Here is a 14,883-nt window from a genome sequence, read left to right as displayed (position 1 = left end):
GTAATTTAGCCTCCAGAAAATCCATTGTGCATCTTTCTATAAACATTAATAGTTCTACATATGAAATTCCACATTTGATATTTTCAAAGAATGGCATTTTGCACATGAATAATTTCATATTTGTATATGAGGGTACTTTAAAAGTTCATGGGATGTTTGTATTTTAACTATTTTTCCATGAACTTTTTGAAGTACCTAAGTGTGTGTGTGTGTGTGTACACATAGCTGTATATGAAATCAGTCTGACATAAGGGATGCGTATGTATCGGTGCCACATAAGATCAGGCTAATTGTATTCTTAGTCATAATCATCTTCCTCATCCTCATCTTCAGTTTCTTCATTCTCTTCAGATGCAAGTACAGCTGCTGCTTCTGCAGCCCTGAAAGCCTGCTCTTCTTCCACACTAGGGTCGTTCATTTCTGTAATTTCTGGTCCACTGGGGTATTCTTGATAAACTGGTGGTGGAACTGGGGGTGTATAATTGTCTACACTATATTTATGACCCCAGCCTATGTAGAGGTTATCAAACTTTCTATAAGTAAAAAAAACAAGATCATTACTTAATTTTTTCAGTAAGATAAATTGACCATTCTGTAATAATAAAGTGCGTAGAGTATCATGTTCCCATAATTTTAAAAAACAATACATTTAAAATGCTACAGGTAGAATATCCCTCAATGATTCTTCTACCACAGGGAATTATTTTGTCCCAAATTGCTCAAGCTGGTTAAAACCATGGGGCCAGATCCTGTCAAAATGTACCCTATACCTAAACCACACACAAAAAAGACTGGTCATTCAATTATTTTCGGTGGGAAAAAAGGTACCACCTTTCACAAACAGATTTAAAAAGTTGCTAACCCAGCAAACGACCAGGTGAGGAGTTGAGTTTGTTATTTTCTTCAAGCCTGATCATGGGCAATCACAAAGGCCTTTACCTGGCAGGCCTCACCAGGGAAAATTGCCCCCACCTCCACACCAGACTTTGTGCATAACCAATGTATTGCCGTCTGTAAGGGGAGTTGTGATCAAGGACACTGGCCCTCTGGTTTCTCATACTCTGCGTATTTGCATTCCCAGCCCATGTGCCTTCATCCCTAGGTCTATCTCTGAGGCTTTCAGGAGAGGCCTTCTGGCACCTCCCTTCCCCCTTATGACTGTATTCAGTATTTTTCCTCCTTCTAGCCCTCCCATCCTCCCCCTGGTCCATAGAACTGCAGGAGCCTTTTGTTCAGGGCCTCTCTTGACAGTGAGATGACCCCACAACCCCACATCTATGACACCCACATTTGTGCTGATCCACCGGACCTTGCACTGGTGAGCCATTCCATGGGGGGAAATGGAACAGTGGAAGTCAAAGTTTTCTCTTGCTTATACTATCATTGTAAATAATTAAAGGCTGAACTCTGATTTTTGGCTTGTTACTTTAACGGTTACCCTGACCCCTCACAGCTCAGCTCTTGTTTCAGCTCAACTGAGCTTCTGACACTGGGTTATTAGGAAAGAAATAGAAGCAAAGACAAATGGAAGTGTATGTTCTATGTGAGGAATAAAGGATTTTTAGTATTCTCTTGACGCTAATTCTCTTGAAAGTGATAGCCTAAGTAAAGCATGTTTTTAGCTATCTTTTATCAAGATGTCCAAGAAAATGATCTGAGACAAACTAATTTAAAGGCTACTTAGAATTAGCTCCATTAATCTACTAAGTGAATGAATAAGTCAATTACCCAAATAATCATAGCAAAAAACCATATGTTATCTTAATTAATAGGAAAATTAAAAGGGCAGAAGTGTGAATTACTCTAATGTCCTGAATTTCATACTTTACTGTATAATACAGATGTGATTTTAAGCCACACAAACCTAAAATAGCAAAGATGAGTTAAAATAATGGTAGCTTAACATTCCAGTGATAATTTATAATTTCTGGAGCTTAGAAAATCACAGTAATGGCTTTGTAAGTGGTGAGATACTTACTTGCCATTGGAAAAGGCATATGCTCCCGGCCAAAGGTTGGATCGAAGGACTGCAATAGCATGCTGAGGAATGAGATTGGAGGATAGCCGTGCTGTCCAAGGAGGTATATTCTGAATCTCTAGAACCCAAAAAGAAATTCAAATTCATAACATCTTCAACACACACATTTGATATAGAAAGAAAGGTAAAAGCATCAGCAGCTTAACATAAAATCAGGAGGGCATTTTATCAACATTTGGAACAATGAAATTTGAAATTATATCTTCATTTTTGCAACAGAGACAAGAAGTTATATTAAGGCTTATGTGGTAGAGGAAGCAATATTTGATGACCAAATGAAAGGTCAAATTGTTATGAGAGAGATCAAGGGTTACGAACACAAATACTCCAAGGCTGAGTAGGAAGAAACAAGAATATAGCAACAAGAGTACACTTAACAAAAAAACAAAAACAAAAACAAAAAACAGTACCACACAACATAACTGTCAGCATTTCCAGTAAGAGCTGTAGCCAACTTATGTTTCGTCCCTGTGTCATTCCTTCCACCTCTGTCAGGGGACATTGGTGTGGCCAGCTGCATTCTCTACTCCCTCCCATCCCACAACACAGGAAGGGGCAAAGGGTTGGAACTTTGGCTCTAGCCCACTTCTTAGAGGTTTCCAACTCTTATATATTTGCCATACAATGCATATAGTATATTATACAGTTTGCGTGTCTGTGTGTGATATAGTTATGTAAAATTACCTAAATCTTCAGAGATTGGTGTCAAAAGAGGCGGCCCCACTTCCTGTTCTATGTAGTCAGGCCCTTCTCCTTTTTCTTCCTCTTTTTCTTCATCTTCTTCCTCTTCTTCTTCCTCATTTTTTTGTATGGGGTTGAACCAATTACAGCGACCCTGAGAAGGAATGTTGCAAGATTTAGCAGTAATGAGGACCTTAAAATCTCAGAATATTTACTTGGATTGAACCAAGTATCAGGATGAAGTTTCACTGTGTGGGAATTTGATCAATTAGTCATTCATTCATTCAACATATATTTACCAAGTGCTATTTCAATCTAGGCCATTTCAAACAAAAACGGTACTACTTATTTCAAGAATTTGCCAACTTTTTGAAGTTAGAAACCTTGAAGGTTCAGTTATATTTTTAAATTAGCAGAACCTTAGTAAAAATGGTAATAATGCATTTTACTGGTACGTAATAAATAATTTATATGAGAGGTAAAGCTAGGATGATGATGATGATGATCAACAACAAAATTTAAAACGTGGTAATTTAATGCTAGGTATGAAAGTGTGGGGTGTATAAGTTCTCATTAATTCATTTTCACGTAGAGATACCTACCAGTATCTCTTGTCTAGATGAAAGTGTGCTCAAGATTTTCTACCTGCAGTATAGCAGGTACAGCAGAGTGAGGCAGTATCGCAGAGTGGTTAGGACGATGGGCTCTGGGTCCATTCTGCATAGCCCCACATCTGACTCTGTTACTTATTAGCAATATTCCCTTTGTCACGTTTCCTACACTCTCTGCCTCAACTTTCTCATCTGTAAAATAATAATAATAATATTCTTTCATAGAGTCGTTGTGAGGAATATATGTACACACACACACACACACACACACACACACACACACACACACACACGCAGTGCTATTAACAGCACCTGGCACAATAGATGCTATATAGCGCTGTTTGCTTGCTTTTTGCTTTCATTATCATTTTTTATTGTTCTTAGCATCTACGCTCCATGTATTATAGAGATCTAATAAAAAAATCATTTCCAAAATTAATACACTCATCTATATTTAACATATAAAAATAATTTCAAAACACGCATAAATCTAAATCCATATATCACCTGTCAAATACTCCAAAGAAGTACTTATTTTATTTTCCATTTGAAAATAAATATCTGTTTGAAGATCCCTGGGACCCTGGCAATTACATAGTGCTCTGTTTTTACTTTGTTCCTTAATGATCTCTTTCTCTGTCTAGAGTCTAAAGATCTTCGTTTTGTGTGTGTCTGTGCATTGTAGGGACTATTTGATAAATGTTTGCTGATTGGCAGATAGATTGAGAATTGCAAAGCCCCTACCTGAGGGAGAATGTGCTGTACGTGATGAACCCAATTGGATAGGGATTCCACTAGATCGATCACTTGGATGCCTTCAAAATCGGGGTTTTCCTCAAAGCTCTCTCGCCCGCCTTCTACCTCTTCCTCCTCCTCTCCTTCCTCTTCACCAAACTGATAGAATCCTAGAGGACTGACATGGGTCCCTGCTGAAATTCGGGCAATTTGTGCTCGTAAGTAATTGCTCTCATTTCCTGGGAAAGGCGGGTAGCTTATGATGGGAGCATCCAATCTCCCAGTGAAAAATTTCTTGATTTTTCTTGAAATAACAATTTGTGCAGGTGTAACTGATGGTAACTTTATCCATGGTCTTCCTGGTTCACTGCAAACAAAATAGACATATTTGTTGGCCCCTGTTCTACCTTCTTCTTTTGGTATAGCCGGTGGGGCCTTGTAGAAGGACTTCGGTGATTCATCTTCCTCGTCTTCGTCAGCTTCACTTTCTCCGTTGTCCCTCTCTTCAGCTACATCTTCCTCTTCCACCTCCTCTTCGTCTTCCCCCTCACGGAATTCCACTTCAGCTACAATATAATTCATTTCCAAACCCAAGATCTTGCCCCAGAAACGGCACCTTTGGATCGGGTGGGTGTCAGTAAGCTGCTTGAGGGCAAGAAATACGCGGTAAGTCTCATCTGTGCCCAAACCAACTCCAGCTTGTTCAAAATAAAAAGCTGACTCCATTATATTCGGAAGAGGGATTTCTGCCTGGGAAAGCAAATGTTGTGGTTAAAATTGATCCATAAGAGAGAGCTTGCCCCACCTCCCTTTTTAAACACATCTTGAAATCAGCTCTGCTTTCTCTGTCCACCACTTATTTGGCATTTCTTTCAAGATTATATCAAACTATGATAATTCCTGAATTTCATTTCTTCTCTCATGACTTATAAATGTAGTTTCTACCACTGTGTCTTATACTCAATAATATATTATAAGTTATTTTATTTTATGTGTTTATCTTAGGCAGAGAGAATTTAATAATTACTGTTAATAATAAAAATTCAACATCTCTCTTTAATAAATATATTTAAGTGACTCCCTTTCTATCCTAAAATAAGATGTAGTACAACTTAGGTTCACACATATTTAGAAAGAAAATATTTTTATATATACATATTTAAATATTACATGCTTATATTACTCTATATTAAAAAATAAATATTTATTAAATAAATGGTTTTATATATATATGAAAAATGAAAATTAATGTAATACCCTACATATAGGGCAATACAGGATAAATAAAAGGAACTTATAATAAAGTGCTCAGGCATGACTATACTTGGAGATATAGTCAGATGTTTGCCTCTACTTGTAATAAATACTTTTGTATTTAAAATAATAACGAGAAACATAAATAATTCATTAAAAGAAGTACAGGAAAATGGGCGAGCAGAGTCACAAGTGGACTGTAGGAAAACATTTGTGAGATAGTAGGAAAGAAACTTAACTGAGGTCGGAATAACTTGCAAGACAAAATCTCAATCCTCAAGATGGAAAAATTGAGAGCACTTTGCTGTTCTTACAAATAATCTGTTCTTATTTATGTTATTATTGTAGTGTCAAAATAAATATAATGACATTTCTCAATCTTCATCTCTCTCATGTAGGATTGTAAAACTCTTTCCTTGACATCCGCTGCACCACTCACTCTCGAGCCTACCCAGCCCTCTAGAACTAGTTCTTAAGTCTCTTTTTTCTTAATTGAGCCCTAAATGTTAGTGTTCTCAAACTTTCATTCTCAGCCATCTCATCACTCATTGCTTTATGCTGGGAAGAGTTCTCCCACTCCCCCTAACTGGTATGTGGCTGTTTAAAAGTCATCTCTACAACTGTGACTTTTCTGTCATATTGCCCACGCATACTTCCAGCCACCCATTAGAAATTCCAATCTGTATATTCTACAGATACCGCAAGTTAAGATGTAATTCATATTTCTCTCAAAGTTTTCTCTTTCTTCTGTGTGCTCTCTCTTCACTAATGACAGCACCATTACCTCAGTTTCTCAAAACAGCAAGTTCAGTCATCTTTGCTTCCTCTGACCCCCTTGAACCTTTAGTACTCAATTAGTTTCAGTCCTATTGATTCTAGCACCTAAAAATGTGTTGGCATTATCTCCACCTCTTTTATTCATTTCTGTCATGTTAGTCACCGTCCTTACTATTTGTTCTACTATAGAAACTTCTAATGCTCTCCTCCCTGCCCCTATTTTAACCTTTCTTCTTTTATTCTCCTCCACATTTCTACCAGAGTTATCTTCCTAAACCAAAAGTCAGACCATGTCACTCCCTATTGAAAACCTCTGTCGACTTCCCATTGTATACGAAAAAGGAAATTTCTTATCAATGTGCAAAGAGTTTTAGAAATACGTTTGCTTTTTTCCATTACTCACTCCCTTAAACCCATGCTCCTCTTAACATTAAATAATCTTTTCTGATTTCTATTGTTCTTTTTTGCTAGAATTTCATTCCTTATAGTCTTTACCTGGTGAATACCTACTTATCCTTCATGACCCAAATGAAATATCACTTCCACTACAAAGCCTTCCCCAATTCTCAATAGCAGTTACATATTCCATTTTGTCTTGTAGCCTGTTGTCAAACCAATATAATAATTGTCACTATTTATTAAGTACCTAGTATATGCCAGACCCTTTCTATATATTATCTTTCTATGTATTTCTATATATTACCTTTACTCCTCAGGTTGTTGCAATGTGATTATCTCTGAGGCTTGGAAAATTTAGTCACTTGCTCAAAGTCACACAACTAGTAAGTGATTGAGCTAGGATTTTACCTCAGACATAACTCCAAAGCCCATGTGCTTCCTTTATATGAGGCTTTTTCTTTATTGCACTAATCAAATGGCTTCTTAATCTTTTTAGCCTCTTTCACTAGACTGTAAGCAACTTAAAGTCAGAAAAATCTTTTTCACCCATCTATCTCAGTACCTAGCATGCAGCGGGTACTCACGAGGTTCACATACGAATGGATAAACGAGCAAATGCATGCTGAAGACTAAGCACAGGGGTCCCGGTATGGGCGAAGACAGGAGTAAAGACATGAACACTCTAAACAAACGAGGAGTCTTGGCAAAGTTTGTGGAAAGATCCATATTATCTTTTAATTCTATTTTTTCACGAACTTTTTAAAGTACCCTCATATAAATCTGGGACTGAGTTGGTCACACAGCGCACGTTTCAATGCTTTGGAGACCTACCTGCCTCTCTTCCGTGCCTGCATCGTTCCACTCTGAGGTGGAGCTTTTAATCTTCACCTGATGACTCAGCTCTTCTAGATTCTAACACAAATCCTACTTTTTATTAGGAAGTTTTACAGAACGTGGCTAAGGGACTCATGAAAACAGCTTATTTGTGCTCTTGCCCCATATCCTAATTTTTGGTTATAGTTTGGGTCTCTCTCCATAGGCTGCTGAGCCCTAGAGGTTGCACCTACCATCTAGGTCCCTGTCCCTCTTGTCTTTTCCCTGATAGAGCCCTTTTTTGAAAATACCTTATTCCAAACACAAATTTGCAAGTATGTAGGCATATTTTAAATAGTCAAGTGGTAACAGAACATGGAAGCTCAGCAAATGTGTATAAATTACAAGAATATAGGTATTTAGTCCAGTGAATATTGGATACTATTTTGAAATATCTGAAGCTAAAATTCCTGTGATGCATGCACTAGATTTGATTCTCTAATTATAGCTTTCCCCCGTCACCAACTTTCTCTCTAAATATTTTCAACAATTTGTCTACCAAGATTAAAAGAAGTATTTTATTCCTCTCTTCTTGTATTGTGTCCCATTGACATTAGTATTCATAACATTAAGACAGAATAAGAGGAGTTTGCCTTAAAAGAGAAAGCAAATTACATTAGAAGTACTTCTAAATTATCTAGTAAATTAAAGGGGGAAAGACGCAACTTGATTTAAAACCTAATTTTTAATCATCTGACATCCATTCATTATTTAGCAAATATTTAATAAGAAACAACAACACACCCAGATCTGTACCAGGCACCTTAGAGAATATACAATATGATGAAACCATTTTCTCTAATATCAAGAAGCTTACCCCATAAACACACAACAAACAGCTAGGGCTTGTAAAATACGGTATGGAAAAAAAAAAAAAAAACCCTAGACAAGGAAAAAAGTGTCACGAAATGAGGTTGATTGGAAAAGGCCCGGAGAGATTTAAGAAAAATAAGATGCAAATACTATTTAGAAAGCTATAAAAGGCAGTTGGTGTGAATTTGAAACCATACCCCACTCATCTCAAATGAAACTCTAAGATTTGACTATTAAAATTCATAGCAGTGACTTACTATTTCATCTTCCAGTTCTGGGTCAGCTCCTTCCAAATGTCCCTGGAGAAAAAGAGCCTTTTGCTTCTCTGCTATTTCATATGTTGGAAGCATCTCATTCTCATTTCGGAGTGTATCTAACTTTTTGATAAAATATGCCATCTTTACATCTTCACTAATATTTTCAATAATGTCAACAGCATTTTCAGGACGCTCATCTAATATCTTGGTCAGCATATTAGAAAGATGATCGTATCTACACAGAGAAAATTCCAGATAATATCAAGAGCATTTGAAGAATCATTTCATGCAGACTCAACTAGTTGGTCTTTAGGAAACTTCAACAACTTGAAGTCTCCAGACATTGTCAGTGGATAAACACCTCAGGTAATTTCTACTATGCCACAATGAACCTATCCTAGAACTTTTCTTAGGCAATGCCTCCGATATGATATGGATGTTTAAGTTGTTAAAGAAAAACATATTCCAGCAAGATACATGTTCCACATCAGGTACATTTTCACATTTTATTTCTGAACCTGAAATCTCTTGGTTATATATTTAGAAGTGATTAACATCATTTTTCACTCTTTTACCTTAACTTCTTTTCCATCCTCTTCTCACCTTCCCAAATTCAATTTGATTTCTAAATCCTATCGACTCTGTCTTTAAGATCTGTTTTCTTCCTTTCTATTCTGTTTTTTTAAAACCAATTATCTACTTCAGTGTTTTTTAGACCTAAAAGAAATACATTTCATGTTATAAACTCCACCAACACGCAACTAAAAGTGTCATCAGATATTACTCACCTTTATTAAAATATGAGGCACTCTAATATTTTGCTTTATTCTATTAAAAAACTTGCCTTTTTATTTCACAACTGAATTAGTGCTGCCTCTACCTTCTCATTAATTTATTACATTCATCATTTTCTGTACATAACTGTTGGTGTGTGCTTTTTCAAATACCATATATACAATGTGGATTTATGGTTTAAGAGGCCAAAATGTCTATCAAAATGCTCTCATGTTGAAAAGAAACTCCTCCGTTCAATGTGGAAACCTGCATAAATTGCCTTTGGTGGAAATGCATTGTATGGCTTCAATGTCATTTCTAATTATTAGTTCAATTAGACCTTCTCCCTCAGCAAAGTAAATCTAATAAAAATCACTTTCATACGTTTGTTAAGTCCTACCTGGGTGCCTTTGCTCATTATGTCCCATATGTATAATTTCTCTCAAAAAATAATTTAAAACTCCCTTTATCCTCAAGAACTTACCACTCTAGTCATTCCCCAAAACCATTCTTCCTCAGTTTAGGTGGCCCTTTATGAGAACACTGATATGCTGCTATGAAATTTTGTACTATATATTTCTTATTCAGCAACTGCACTAGGTTCTTCCATGGCCAGAATTAGCATTTTATTTTTTATATATCTCCTCCCTTATTGTAGTAAAACAAACTAAATAGATGCTCAATAATTGCCTATTTTCTATTAATTGACATGACCTATTTTAAAAAATTTTTTCTTTAATGTCTACATTTATCTTGTGGACTGTAGGAATGTCAGAGAAAAATGTGTAGAACATATGGACAATCAAGGTGAAGGGCGGTTAAAAATATTATGCTTGAAGCATATATCATTCTTTCCCCAAATATTGCTCTTCTCATAAATAACAGAAATGTTTTGACTAGGAGTTTCTTTAAAACTTCATCAAGCTTCCTCAATATACATTCAGTGTTGAAACTTATGGAGAAGCCACCAGACTAAAAATATTGTTGTTTACCAGGCAATAGCTGGGTTTGTAACTGGAGTGTTTGATTTGCTCCAATAGGGGTCGTGTATGACATCAGATTAGGGACTCGAAGTCCAAATTTTTCATTTTACTTTTCAGTTTTTAATATAATGTCTACCTTGTGCTTTATTCATAGTTCTTCGGTCCGGATGGTATATAAATGTCCACACCTGGAAATGGCTTTATGTCCAATTATGAAATATGGTCATATGATTTTAATTCATAATTAAAACTTTTTTTCAGTTAGGAAGGATTAATAATTTGTTTTAATAGAATAGAAGAAAGGAAGAAGCAATTCTTTTCTGTAGGCTTTTTGTTCCATGATAAAATACCATTATCAGACCCTGTATTTTAGTCAAAGATTGTTTTAATTGCCATGAAAAATAGCTTTTATGGCTGTCAGATTAGATCTTCATATAAGATTTGGAGTTAAAGTCATCCTTTACTAAGCAGTTTTTAACTGCATGCTCTAAAGTGCTCAGAGTATAATAGTGAATATTAAGGAACATAACAATTTATTATCTCAGAGATGACATTTTGAAGTAGAATTAAATTTGTGCTTGTCTTTTAACCCAGGGCATTATGACAAGAAGTTTATATCAGAAATTCAAGAAGAATCCACTACTAAATAGCCAATCACATTCTTAAGTAAACTGTAGTTTAAAATAATAACTTATAAATAATATTTTAAATGGTCCATCTTGGATTTAGTGAAAGATTTCTCACTTCAAATATTAATTGGGTTTTTTTATTCATTAGACCTTAAAATTATATCTCATATTTCTTAAAGTCTAGAAATAGCTGCAAACATTTGCCACATTTTATATTCAATATGCACTCAAGTAATATTTACTGATAAATCAGGAGGCACCTCAGCAGATTATAAAGAGAACTGAACTAGATTCAGAAGGTATAGATTGTAGTCCCCGTGCTGCTATTCATTCTTTCATTCATTCGTATTAAATAATACTTGATAGCATTGTGCTAGGCACTAAGTAGATAGCACAGTACAAAACCCACATAGTCCCTGCTTTCCAGGGCCCTGCAATCTAGTGGGAGAATCAAACATTAAAATATAAATCTATGAATATATACAAAATTATAAATGGCATTAATTGCTATAAAGAAAAAGAACAGGCTGTTATATTAGTGCTATATGGAAGCCGAGTTCTGAAGAATGAGGAGCCAGACAGGCAAGACCTAGGGAAGAAGCATTCTGGGCAAAGGGAACTGACAGGCCATGTGGCTGGAGCACAGTGATGGAGAGAGAGGTAAGAGGCAGTGAATGCTGTGAGCCAGTGGAATCTTGAGCAAATTAGTTTCTCTGTGACTCAGACCCCTCATTTAAAAAACAAGTGGATTGTATTAGATGTTTTCTAAAGTCCCTTCTAGCCCTAAAATTCTGTTGACCTTATGATTATGTAACTCTGGAAGCAAGACTCTCTAGAAATCTATACCTAGTCATGAGTTCTGAAATCAAAGCTATAATGGGATGGCCAGAACATACCTCGATCATTGGTCATCACATTTCAGGAGTGACCTGGAAAATAAGGCATGTGTTCTGTGTGGCCTGCATAATGACCAGTTCTCCCAGTTTGTTCAGGACTGAGAGGTATCTTAGAATGCAGAACTTTCAGGGCTTAAATCAGGACAGTCCCAGGCAAATTTGGATGGTTTGCCACCCTAGCACTGGCCTGAGTGGGAACTCAAAACCAAGCCATGCAAGCACTAGAATGCCTAAGTTAGAGACATGAGCTCCCTACCACCAGTAGACAATTATTTTTTATAAGTATCCTGGAGAGATGCTTGGACTTCACTATCTCTGAGGTCTCTTTCAAGCCCGAGACTCCACAATTCCTATTTTTTATTTCATCTGCCTAGGGTCGTAAAAAGCAGCTAGAAGAATCCCAACCAGTGAGTGGCCAAAGAATTAAGTCACTAACTCTTTCACTAACACAATTCTGTCAAATGTATTTCCATTTGCCCACAGAAACTCACTCACACAAAGAGATACTCCCACCCCCTCTTGCTTTGCCTGACTTTTCTCTTTATATTCTCTCCGACACTTACAGATTTAAGCCTGACTTGCTGCTGGTCTTCAGCAGGTAAGCCTTAGCATTCTGAATGGCAATCTCAAGCATGCTGGGCGCGGCTTCCGAGGGCCCCAGCTCAGGCTGATCTAGATCAGAGTTACTGTTTGAGTCTTCCTCCTGGAAAATGTCAAATCTCAGCTCTTTTTGTTTAGAGCTGTTATATCTCTCATCCCTTGGCCCATACGAGTGAGGTTTCGGTTGGTGAGACTGTTGAAGGGTTTTTCCCTCTGATTGGCTTGTGTGATGAGGAGTCGATTCTCTTTTATCAGATGATAGTTCCAAAGGATCAGAATGAGGCGTCCCAGCTTCAGGAATCACACTAGGGGTCTTGTCTGACTGCGATGGGGCCACAAGGTCCTGTCTAGCCAGAGACAGGGGAGAAAGAGTAGAAGAGGACTCCTGAGGAGCAGAAGGGGAAGGTGATGCTCCCAGTCCCGTGAGGTCACCCAGAGATGTGCTGGCTCTAGACCGGGGGCTCCGAGGAGGGCTGTTCCTGGGCTGGGCTCCAGTTTCCGGCCCCTGCTCCACCTCCAAGGGCTCGGATGACTCAGGCTCAGCATATGGGGGAGAAACTGCTGTCGTTCCTTTCCCCCGCGGCCGTGCTTCCTCCGGTTCTTGGCTTTCTTTTTCTTGCTTCAGGGAGGTCGAGTCTTCCATGGAAGGAATCAGGGGGGATAAAATTGTGGATAAAGGGGACGAGAAGATATGGAAGAAAGCAACGCAGAGCTGTCGCTTTGCTGAGGTCTCCTAAGCGATTTCTGAGTCCTTTTTGCCTTGCAAGTTGCAGCGTCCTATCTCCATAGCAACCCCGGGTAGTGCTCCTCCAAGAAAAACAATGCACACGTGGTGCCAAGATCCCAGGAAGGACATTAAGAAAGAGGAAAAGCCTAGATTTGTGATTGGGTGGAGCCCCTGCCCCTCTTTGTAGTGCAGCCAATCCCACCTGGACCCTTTTGTTTGGAAACCCGAGAGCTAGTTCCTGAGACGTGAGCACGAAGTAGGAGGAATGGCGAGTCCGCGCAGGAGGACTTGAAAGGGTCAGATAGTTTGATCCAAGTTGTACTTGTACTGTGAGTAGGGAGACGTGCATGGAGGGACAATGTAGTGTGTGTGTGTGTGTGTGTGTGTGTGTGTGTGTGTGTGTGTGTGTGTGTGTGTGTGTGTGTGTGTGTGTGTGTGTGTGTGTGTGTGTGTGTGTGTGTGTGTGTGTGAGAGAGAGAGAGAGAGAGAGAGAGAGAGAGACAGAGAGAGAGAGAGAGACAGAGAGACAGAGAGATTGGGTATCTTGGAGGTGCAGGTGACAAAGGGATCCAGTGTGCAGACCAGGAGAATCCAACATTCATAGTGTACATAGAAGTTGTCTCATCAGCGCTAGTCAACCAACTCTGGAGACTTTTGGAGAAGAAATAAAATCCTGAGTTTTGCTTATATGGAATCTGCCCAATAAGTAGGCAGAATATTATCTTCAAGAAGGCAATGCAGAAATTTACCCTATATTAGTAGACAGCTCATGGGCTATCTATTTTCTAATAACTGATATTTAAACTAACACTAAACTATATTGGCATAATATAATCTTTATTTGATTATATAAATGCGAATCCATACTTCTACAATGATTTAAGATCAGGATTATGACAATTAATTTAGAGTATGCAATCCGAACATGAAGAAGGTATAAAGGACTGTACCATATCTGTCCTTGACTATAAACCATAAATCAATGAAGTCTTTAATGTTAATTTGTTCTGTATTTCTCTGTCTTTTTTTAATAAACCGACTAATACTTGATATTTAACACATTTCACTAGTATGAATTCCATTTAGCAAGACGTCGTTCATACACTCCAACTTTATGGAAGAACATAATACTCTCTCTCCCCAGTTTGGTGAGGGAATCACAGAACCCTTCAATTTGATAAAAGCTGTGGATCTTTACCCTTCCCAAAATATACACATGTGCACACACACAAAATGTTGCATATAATTTCTGCTTGTATAGGGACTCCATAAAGTTAGACCCCTGGGATTTAGAACACTTGGAATTCTAAAAACAAGACAAAGGGTTAAGATAAACTAGTACAACGAGTATAAATTGGATTTTTTTGGTAACTGGTACAAGGATTAAGGAGTTGGCATTTTTTTCCACCCTCATGGTTCTTTTTTCTTCTTCCTTGCAACTAGCAAGATATGATGTAGGCTTTTTTTTCTTGGAAAGACAAGCCACAGCAGGTGGTAGGGCCAGGGGAAAGGAAGCATGAAGGAACAGACTTAGAGCTTGCTTATCTCTCCACTTTCCGAGAGAAGAGCAACCAAAAGGAACAACCTAAGAAAATGTCCATTATTATTCCTGCTTCATTTTAAGCCCAAATCTCTATCTAGACTTCCACTCTAGTCGTCCTAAAGTTGTTTCTCATTGTTCTTAGGATAAAGACCAAAGTTTTAGCCTACTTACCCTCCCAGCTTCATCTTAAGCCACCTACCTTAATGCAGGCCTCGTGAAATGAGTTGAAAAGTGTTCCCTTCTCTTCTATTTTCTGGAATAGATTGAATAGAATCACATCATTTCTTTAAATG

General features: G+C 37.7%; 1 protein-coding gene across 1 annotated transcript; it reads right to left on the bottom strand.

The window, feature by feature from the left end:
- Positions 1 to 298: 298 nt before the first annotated feature.
- On the bottom strand, positions 299 to 12,963 carry RSPH4A (radial spoke head component 4A). Its single transcript, XM_063098476.1, has 6 exons — positions 12,284 to 12,963; positions 8,439 to 8,673; positions 4,075 to 4,815; positions 2,723 to 2,873; positions 1,979 to 2,096; positions 299 to 533 (listed from the first exon to the last, which is right to left on the bottom strand). The coding sequence occupies exons 1-6, from the start codon at positions 12,961 to 12,963 to the stop codon at positions 299 to 301; spliced, it is 2,160 nt and encodes a 719-aa protein (XP_062954546.1).
- Positions 12,964 to 14,883: the final 1,920 nt, after the last annotated feature.

The sequence above is a fragment of the Cynocephalus volans genome, chromosome 5 (genome assembly GCF_027409185.1).
Source record: "Cynocephalus volans isolate mCynVol1 chromosome 5, mCynVol1.pri, whole genome shotgun sequence".
NCBI lineage: Eukaryota > Metazoa > Chordata > Mammalia > Dermoptera > Cynocephalidae > Cynocephalus > Cynocephalus volans.
The sequence above is the reverse complement of the archived record's forward strand: the minus strand, read 5'-3'. Positions and strand labels throughout refer to the sequence as shown.

Excerpts from the sequence above, each read along its gene's own strand:
- RSPH4A (XM_063098476.1), bottom strand. The coding sequence starts at position 12,963 with ATGGAAGACTCGACCTCCCTGAAGCAAGAAAAAGAAAGCCAAGAACCG. Across the intron at positions 8,674-12,283 it reads AGCAAGTCAGGCTTAAATCT|ATACGATCATCTTTCTAATA; the intron begins GTAAGTGTCGGA and ends TTCTCTGTGTAG. Across the intron at positions 2,097-2,722 it reads ACCAATCTCTGAAGATTTAG|AGATTCAGAATATACCTCCT; the intron begins GTAATTTTACAT and ends TTTGGGTTCTAG.